The 9,973-nt window shown below is 44.0% G+C and overlaps 1 protein-coding gene across 8 annotated transcripts in view; it reads left to right on the top strand.

Moving 5' to 3' along the window:
• Positions 1-9,450, top strand: part of gria4b (glutamate receptor, ionotropic, AMPA 4b) — a 73,339-nt gene extending 63,889 nt beyond the window's left edge. The window contains exons 12-16 of one of the 8 annotated variants that reach the window (XR_013122048.1): positions 1,007-1,205; positions 1,466-1,713; positions 3,675-3,789; positions 4,662-4,776; positions 6,050-6,187. Coding sequence is in view for 6 of the 8 variants with exons in the window: in XM_076979746.1 (XP_076835861.1) it covers positions 1,007-1,205; positions 1,466-1,713; positions 4,662-4,776; positions 6,050-6,358 (871 nt within the window). In the remaining 2 variants the exon portion in view is untranslated. Of the gene's footprint in view, positions 1-1,006; positions 1,206-1,465; positions 1,714-3,674; positions 4,840-6,049; positions 6,369-7,080 lie in introns of those variants that run through there. The other 7 variants (XM_076979748.1, XM_076979747.1, XM_076979746.1 and 4 more) reach the window with 7 other exon arrangements.
• The last annotated feature ends 523 nt before the right edge of the window (positions 9,451-9,973 follow it).

Below are 9,973 nucleotides of genomic sequence, written 5' to 3'. Positions count from 1 at the left end.
TAGCCACGGTTGCTGTGATCTCAAACGCCTCTGTTCCTTGGACGTCACCAGTGCAGCCGTTGTGTCTGCATGCTGTGTGGAGCTTAGCAGAGGACAGTCGCTCCCCTGTGCATTCGACCGCTACAGCTGGGGTTTCGTAAGACCGTGGTTACAAACCCGTCTCCAAGCTGGTGTGGAAGTACGAGATGTAGAGATGTAGGAGGTTGACATTCGTGCTCTTTAAGCAGCCAGTTTCTCTCCATTTCAACACTGTTAGCTTGGTTTTGGTTCACATTTGGTGCGCTCCGATATAGAAATGCAAGAATTCCGTGAACGAGAAAAGAAAGGCGTACATTCACAACTCACATCCTTCTCATCAGTCTCATGAAACAATTTGCATAATCAGTGTAGGGTGTAAATTTAAGCGGTGCTGGTTTTTCTCACTCCACCCCCACGAAGACACTCGTCAATGACGTGGCGTCCTGCTTACCACGGCTGCCAATCTGTCATTCACTCAGAGGAGAAGAAAGGAGCCCTTGAACTAGCCTTTGCATCCCCAGCTACTAGCTCTCACCCAGAGCTCCCTGTCAGGGTCCTAGTGCGCATGACCTCTGACCCTCTGATGAAAACTGATGACTTCGAGGCTTGCTTCGACAGCCTGCCCGGCGTGAGGTGGAACTCATACTAAGCTTGAGGTGAATCTGAGTACAACAGGGATGCCGTATCACACTGGGGAGTGTCACTCATGCCATTTTGCTCTGGTGGTCCACTGCATGTTTCATGTTGAGTCAGTAGCCCACACGGAGGTGATAAGCCGTAGCCTCATTACACTTGATTATGGATCTGTCCGAAGCCATTAATCACTGCTTTACACACCACTCTAAGCGATGGGGCTCTTCTCCACCTCTTCTCTAAACATCCCCCACTTCTGCTGACCTCCATCCTCCTCCCTCTCCGTCATATGTCTGCCCCCCCCCCCCCCCCCCCCCACCACCTCCCAACCCTTTTCTCGCCACCCCTGGCGCAGGTCTCTGTCTGGTCGTATCGTGGGAGGCGTTTGGTGGTTCTTCACCCTCATCATCATCTCCTCCTACACGGCCAATCTGGCAGCCTTCCTCACTGTGGAGAGGATGGTGTCGCCCATCGAGAGCGCTGAAGACTTGGCAAAGCAAACAGACATAGCGTATGGAACTCTAGACTCAGGCTCCACCAAAGAATTTTTTCGGGTGAGTAAACCAGACTGAGGAGATTAATTGAGCTGCCACCATTTACATATTTATCTGCAGTTTAATTAAGGCATTTAAAAAGAAATGCTTATGTAAAGTAAACAGCTGAAAGAAACACATGACATTTGTCTTACTTATGATTGCCTAGACCCTGGTAGAAACTATGTGCACTCTCTTAATTTATGCATCGGTAGCACAACCTAACAGAGCCTGGACTGTGTATCTGTGCACTTTAACGTCACTCTCGTCCCGCCTCCCAGAGGTCAAAGATTGCTGTGTATGAGAAAATGTGGGGTTACATGAAGTCAGCCGAGCCTACAGTGTTCACTAAGACCACGTTGGAGGGCGTGGCTCGGGTGAGGAAGTCCAAGGGCAAGTACGCATTCCTGCTGGAGTCCACCATGAACGAGTACACGGAGCAGCGCAAGCCCTGCGACACCATGAAGGTCGGAGGCAACCTGGACTCCAAAGGCTACGGAGTGGCTACGCCCAAGGGCTCACAGTTAAGGTGGGTGGAGTAGTATAACAATATGTCACGTGTTGTTATGGTATTCCACCTTCCCTGGCTTGCCTGTCTTCACTTCTCTCTCTCTCTCTCTCTCTCTCTCTCTCTCTCTCTCTCTCTCTCTCTCTCTCTCTCTCTCTCTCTCTCTCTCTCTCATTCTATCTATCTATCTATCTATCTATCTATCTATCTATCTATCTATCTATCTATCTATCTATCCTGCCTTGTTCTCTTGCATTTGTGAATGTTATTATGCGGAGGGGAGACACTGTTGCAGTCGGACTTCCTGATTTTGTGACACTGTATGATTATGAGATGTTTCATTCGATTAGCTGAGATGCATGGGGGATGTCATTGACTCGGAGATGAAAATGTGCCAATGTTTTAAAACGCGTGGATAATGGTTTGGTTTGAATGAGGAGCCCAGTGAAACCCCAGCCCTGTCTGAGTCTGCCCTGTACCTGCTGTAGAATTTACAGACTAGAAGGAGGGCCTGAAAAAATTATTAAAAACAGTGTGTGTGTGTGTGTGTGTGTGTGTGTGTGTGTGTGTGTGTGTGTGTGTGTGTGTGTGTGTGTGTGTGTGTGTGTGTGTTTGAGAGAGAGAGAAAGAGAGGGAGATTAAACCACCTTTTAGAATGACAATAAATTGAAGGAAGTCATATCCTACTAATCCTCATACCATTCAGTCTGTAAACTCCACTAGTTCAGTCTATAAAACCCACAACATTTGGTCTATTAAGAAAGAATTTTAAAAACCCATGAAGAAACCCAAGAAGAGTCAGATGATGGTATCTCCCTGCGGTGGTCATTGTACTGGAGTTACCATCATCTGTGTGTCTCCCCAGCCTGCCTGTGTGAGCCCTGATGGCGGAGGGCCAGGAGTGTGGGCGTGCTCAGGGCAGCATTGGGGCTTTCTCTCGGCTCCGTGTCCGCCTGCCGTCTTTAATGCTCTGATGTCTGTTCTCACCCCTCAGCTCAGACGGGTCTTACTGCATTCTTTCCCTGTCTGTCCACCTATGTTCTGTGTGTATATTAGTATTGCATAGGCACTCTGGATAAACCTCACCTGAAAATTGCATATCTTATTTAAACAGTCATAATAGATCATAATTGATGATCATTCACATTTTGTGAGCACTTATTTGACATCCTTCAATGAATGGGAATATACATTGTGAGAATCCCCCGGTCTTTAAAGGCATTAATGTATTGTTAGCCAGCATGTGTTGAGGAGAGTAGCTATTGGAAAATGAGTGTGGCTTCAGGATAAAAGATTTGAGAGTCAAGGACCAACCTTATTCAGCACTTTTCAAGATGCTTGCTGTTCATTTAAGCTATTTGGAAATATCTCTGGGGGGACAGAAGCAGGTGTTCAATACAGTGAAGGTCCTCTGTGTATCTCAAAGCAATATTGACAAGAGTAATGAGGAGGCATGAGAGAGAGAGAAAAAAGGGAGACAGGGGAGGGGAGGGTGAGACAGGGAGGAGAAAAATCAGAGAGTGAGACAGGGAGGGTAGAGAACAGAGTGGGTGAGACAGTGGGGAGACTGCAGAGAGAGTGAGACAGGGAGGAGAGACAGCAGAGAGGGTGAGACAGGGAGGAGAGACAGCAGAGGGTGAGACAGGGAAGGAGATAACAGAGAGGGTGAGACAGGGAGAGGAGAGAACAGAGACGATGTATACAGGGAGGAGGTACAGATGCTATAGATTTTCAGTTCGTTAATAAGAGGATGTTGTTTTTGTTAAAAACAAATTACATGAGTGTGCATTTTACAGTAAATCAGGTAAAGAGGTTTTTCCAGTGTGTTCATGTGTTTGTGTGGGAGAGGTGGGAGAGGGCACTAAAAAAATATAACATTCCACGCCATCTTTTTTTGTCTGTAATTGATTGATTTATTTATTTCCTTACTTCATCTGACTGGGTGCTGCTTACTCTGACAAACTATGTTTTATCGTTTCAAGAAGTGCAGTTAACCTGGCCGTTTTAAAACTGAATGAACAAGGCCTGTTGGACAAATTGAAAAACAAGTGGTGGTACGACAAAGGCGAGTGTGGCAGCGGCGGAGGTGGTGAGAAGGTTAGCCACTATGTCCACCAGTGCGGGTAACCCACAATCCTCTGTAACGGGTGCATCTGCCGGGGCCACACCGCGCAAACCAGACCGCTGCTCCTGCCACATTTAGGCCCAGGACAGCAGTTACTGTCAGAGCACAAATATTCGCTTCCTGTCAGACCCCGAGTCCCGCTCCACCGCCATAGCGGAGGCGCCGAGACATCACGCTGCGCTTCCCTTCCTCTCCAGCGCTTAAAAAAAGCGTCGTCTGCGTCTTTTTGTCATTCCTGTTCTCCCCAGGGAGAGACATCTGCCTCTGTGAGGATGAAAACCCGCAGGACGGATTCACTGGCTTTTAAAGAACGCTTCAGCAGACACAGTATAATGGTGTTTTTAATACGAGGGTGCAGGAACCTTCTGGAAGCAGTTCCCCTATAAAAGCTCACATCTATTATCGATACCACTGCAGTATTTAGCCGTTTCCAAGAAAAAAACTTTTTTTAAATGTTAATTTTAAAGAAAGTTTCTCTCCCTGTTGGAATTACCACCAAAAGCAGGATACAGTGATGTATATGCAATCACATGCTTCTCCTGGTGTTGGCCAATAGTTGTGCACTAACAGTAACTGTCTCCGTTACTTGCTGTAATGAGTGCCGTGGCAGTATGTGCCCGTTGCCCAAAGCGATGGAGCAGGCTCCCATTTATGTGTCTGTAGCTCCGCCCCACCCCCAGGTCCTAAAGCCTTCAGCTCCAGGAGCATAGAGACACGTACTCCAGTGGGAGTCTGCCCTCCGTCACTTTGCCAGTGCTACTGCTGTGTCAGCTATTATAACTGAATAACATAAAATAACATGTCCTATGATGTTATTTATGTTATTTCCCCTACGTGGTTGAAGAACGCCCGTAAACCTTGCCGTTTTGAAACTGAGTGAATCAGGCATCTTAGACAAGCTGAAAAACAAATGGTGGTACGATAAGGGCGAGTGTGGACCCAAGGACTCGGGAAGCAAGGTCAGTCTTCACAAGTCTGGGACCATCACTGTTGTCGAATGCTCACACAGACATAGTGACAGCCTGTGTGTCAGAGGGAGAGTGAGGAACAGGGATGAGAAAACAGACCTTTAAAAAGTCATGCATTTAGATGTTGCATGCACGTTCTAAAAGAGGAGATCTGACTATACATCGATTATGTAATCAGTTGTGTAATAAAAAAGTTAATTGCTTGGTATATGTGCTGAGCTTCAAGCAACACCATAGTTTCTGCATGCCTCTACTCAATCTTCTTCACAGAGATTGATGCATGTTTTACTATTTATCACAACCTAGAATAAGACATGCTTGCAACTAATACATTACCCAAGAGAACTAATTAATTGACCTTGCTGCTTAGTTTAAGCATACTACTTAGATGTACTTAGTAACTACTGGATTTTGGTTAGAATACATCAGTTTTTTGCATGACAGACCAATTACTGTGAGCCTGATTTCTTCGGATCCCTCAGTGAAAGGAAGGCGTGAGCTATCAAGTGGTTCATAAGGCTCTGTGAGGAAAAGCTGTGTCTGATCTCTTTAAGAGAACTCACAGTGTATGACTATAAATCTAGAAATAACAGGGATAATTAATTGCAGAGTGTAACAAAAAAAAAACTGTTGCCATTGTCGTAATTATGTAGTAATTATTCTGTGTTTGCTGTCAAAAGACTGATGCCTGGTTTGAAAAAAAATCGCATTTAAAATCCAGTAATGAAAGGACAGCAAGATCTGAATTTGGAGGGTAGTCTGGAAAAAAATGTTGCCCGCAAGGATGTTAATTCATTTACTTCAAGTAAAAGAGAGAATATATTTTTGTATATATATATATATATATATATATATATATATATTTGTATATATATATTTGTGTGTGTGTGTGTGTGTGTGTGTGTGTGTGTGTGTGTGTGTGTGTGTGTGTGTTTGAGTCTGTGTGTGTGTGTTTGTGTCGCTGTGTGTGTGTGTGTGTGTGTTTGTGTTGCTGCGTGTGTGTGTGTGTGTGTTTGTGTCACTGTGTGTGTGTGTGTTTGTGTCACTGTGTGTGTGTGTGTGTGTGTGTGTGTGTGTGTGTGTGTGTGTGTGTGTGTGTGTGTGTGTGTGTGTGTGTGTGCTAGATGTAGTAAGTAATGTAGTATTGCAGCGTTATAGGTCTGTACAGTTGTGGTCTTAGTGAATGGGGGTCTGGATATTTATGTGCGATGGATTTTTACTCCATCCATCTAAACTGTCTCTCCACCCATTCTCCTTCCTCCAGGACAAGAGTTCACAGGCCCTAAGCCTCAGTAATGTGGCTGGGGTCTTCTACATCCTGGTCGGGGGCCTGGGCTTGGCCATGCTGGTGGCCCTCATCGAATTCTGCTACAAGTCCCGAAACGAAGCCAAGCGAATGAAGGTGGAAGCGGCTGAAAGCCACCCCCCCTCTCCCCCCACCACCAATCCCGCCCCTGCTCCTCTGCCCAGCCCCCTCCCAACCCCAGCGCCCAGCCCCGCCCACAGCACTCAGAGTTTAGCCACATATAGAGAGGGTTACAACGTCTACGGGACGGAAGGCATAGAGATGTAGGCGCTCAGACGTAGGTGTCCTCCTGTAGTAAGTGGAGCTCCTCTGTGCTGCTGCAGTAGCTTGCTGTGTTGAGCGTGTGAACCCGTGGTAAAAGCTGCTCGTGTGTGTGATGTCTTCGTTCTCTCCCGCGCCGTGTGCTCCAAGCGGAGACTTCTGCATTTGCTCATTTGTCTACATGCAAAAAAAAAAAAATCCCCTAAGCTCTTGCATCGCATAGATTGTAATCACAAACTATGTCTTTTGAAAATCACATTTGCTCAGAAAATTCACTGCAGTCAGAGCAAACTGCAGAATTAGATAAAGAAAGCAGGTTCACACATAAGATGTCTTAGTATGAGCAAGATTTTATAAAAATGCACAATCACATCACATGTATAATCTTTTTTGCTAACACTTCAATAACCCACATTAGCAATTCTCATTACTACACACTCTGTAGAGATGCAGGACTTTGCCAGATGCACTTGAAATGCTCCATCGCTGAAGTGTGTTTTAATCTGGTGTTTTGTCTGTGCTTGCTGTGTTCAATCATATAATGGTGATCTTAAGATGCTGTTCCTCTCAGTCTGTGGGCCTCACTCGTTTCTTCCTCTCTCCCTCTCTCTCTCTCTCACTCATTTTTCTCTCTCTATCTCTCTCTCACTCTCCCTCTCTCCCTCCTTCTATCACTCCACCCTCCCTTTGCCTTTTTTTCCCTCTTGTCATGTCCACTCTGTATCCAGCTGACCTTCACCGAAGCCATGCGGAACAAGGCCCGTCTGTCAATCACAGGGAGCGTGGGCGAGAATGGGCGTGTCCTCACCCCTGACTGCCCCAAGGCTGTCCATTCAGGCTCCTCCCTTCGACAGAGCTCTGGACTGGCTTTGGTTTCATCCGACTTGCCATAGAAACCAAAAACCTTTAAGTGCCTTAATTCCACATAACATCGAACAGCATAACAACCTACCTAGAGCAGCAGCAACGTTACAGAGCTCAGCCATCACCCCAACCAGTTTTTAGAAAGCAGATACAGAACCTTTTGGCCACTCAATATACTGGAAAAAAACTGGCAAAGACGTTATAGATCATCCGCGTGGGCCGCAATGAGATATTGATCACAGAGCCACAGAACTTTGAGAAGTCAGTGCTGGAAATCTGTGAAGAACTGGTATTCAGGGTTTTGCCCATGGAAGAAACAGAACCGTGAGGATGTGGAGGGTTAGACGACCACAGAACTTGTTGGGGAAAAGGTGGTACGAACGTGCTTGTTCCAACGCCAGGCCATAGACCTCGCCAGCCGGAAGCACTAAGACATAAAGCTTGACTGATAGTTCAAATGGGCATTCTCATGTACAAGGTGGTTTCAGATGTAACATGAATAATAATCAAACAGTATTAATTATGAATATTCACAAAAAAAAACTGTGAAGAAGAGTAAATGTATATTCTCTGAAATCGTAAACTAAAGAAATTATTTACATTGCTCTGTAAATATAAATAAAGACTGTAAAACTCGCTTGCTTTTTAAACAAGTGTAAATAGCTGATTCTGTAGTGGATAAAAGTACAATTCTCTTTTTTAACCATTTAGAAAATAATTCATTGCAATAATGGATAGAAAATTGTGAAGAAATAAAATGGTTTATTTATATAGACATGCAGTATATGAAGCTCCGAAACTGAATTCAACGGGCATGTTATCAACTGCAGTGAAAATGCTCTCTGCTGAATCTTGGGGAAGGGCCGTTTGATGGGATATCTAAATATATCCCGCCCGCCCCAACGCCATGCCCCGCATACTCACTGTGCTCTTGTAGACCATGGAACTTTCTAGACTGTTTTATTTTCCTCAGAAACAACCTTTATTTTTTTTATTTATGCAGTCAAATGATTCATACATGAAAATTGTCTGTCTATATTTTTTTCAGTAGTTTAATTTTTTACTGTCTGCCCATTAATTTTAGAGCAGCCATGTGTTTATGAATCAAAAAACAAGAATATGTATAGGTGGCAGGCATTCTTATGTTAAACATAATACAAAAAAAAGTTTTCATTATTACTAGGAAACAAAAAAGTGGCGAATGTTTAGATAAGAAGTCTAACACTCTGAAGACACTGTATTGTTGAGAGCCATGGTCAGAGCCACGCTTTGGCCCTTTCTGCAAAACACTGTGTAACCTCATGCAGGCCTTGAGCAACTTCTCCTCCAGAATCTGTAGCAATGGAGCCATCTCCAGCCAGAGGAATTAGTCTGTCCACAGAGAGCCCAGAATTTGAATGGACGTTCAGACATCAAGGACAATAAAACCATCACTTGGCTTCAGGGCACTACAGTGGGACACTGCTCTATGTCAACTATTGCCCATGCCTCTTGTATGAAGGCATTTTACCTTACAAAGTGCAATTTCTGCTCTGTTTCTTATGTTCCCATGTCCTCTCTGTGTGGTTGTTTTTGTGTCTTTCTTGCTCTCTTATGGTCTTACTCTGAGAGACTCACATACATAGTGGTTGGAAAAGTCCTGAAACTCTTTATATGAAATTATTTCTCCAAAAACTGAAATGTGGACATTAAATCATTTGAAGTATCAAAAGATAAACATGTTTGTATTCTACACCTCATATTATTCAGAAACTAGATTTTTCAGGATCCACAAAACAACAATATTGTATTTACAGACACTCCAAACATTTCCTCTCTGGAAAAAAAGTAGTAAGCATACACAAAAGTAAGTTTATGTTTGACTGTGTGTTGGACATAATTAGGTTCTTTTCTAAAAATGTAACTGTGTATTAGAGAAAGTGAGTTGGAATAAATGAAGTTATTTTTCTTTCAATTGTAGTAAGGTAGAAATTAAAGTTTCCAGAAAACACGTTAGCAAGTGAAGTACAGAACCTTGACAAAGCTACCTACAAGCAGTGGTGAAACACATGTATTCTTACTCTACCACTGCAGACACGTCAGTACAGTGGCCCTGACACAGTGAGGATCGTGTTGCATTACAAGGGTCATGACCTTTGCTCTGTAGCTCTGTAAAACTAATGAAACTGGTGTCTTGCATTGGTTTAAATTGTAAATATTTATTTTGATCTTCATTTTTTTTTAGTAAAACACAAATGCCAAATATTTATTCTGTGTGTCTTTATTGTGGATTTAATTGGGTTGGTCTGTTGTAAATTACTATGTTGTAAATTACAATGTGAGTGAAGCTGAGGAACTGAAGCGTGTAGGTCTGTAGTGTGTTCGTCCCGGCCATTACAGGTGGATGACCTACCCCAAAAAAGAAGCAGGTACAATGCTTTCATAACTGTACACTCATTTCTGCTGTCTATTCAACATAGACAAGTATCCAGCAGAGCACTGATGGACTTTCCGACAGGGAGTCCACACCTCCTATTTAGACCGAGGCACCAAATAATAGTGTTTGCACTTTAACAACAAAAGCGGTCGTCTATATTTATCCAGAAACTGTTCATCAAAAGGATCTGAGCCACAAGACTGCTAAATAACAGACTTAGCTGACACAAGGCAGTTTTGCTGTGAAGAGTACATAAACTAATGGCTAATGAGTGGGAGCAACCCCTCCAATCAAGAGTGGCTTTGTGCTTAAATGGGGGAGAGGCCCTAAGACTGAGCTGA

The sequence above is a fragment of the Brachyhypopomus gauderio genome, chromosome 18 (assembly GCF_052324685.1).
Source record: "Brachyhypopomus gauderio isolate BG-103 chromosome 18, BGAUD_0.2, whole genome shotgun sequence".
Lineage (NCBI taxonomy): Eukaryota > Metazoa > Chordata > Actinopteri > Gymnotiformes > Hypopomidae > Brachyhypopomus > Brachyhypopomus gauderio.
The sequence above is the reverse complement of the archived record's forward strand: the minus strand, read 5'-3'. Positions and strand labels throughout refer to the sequence as shown.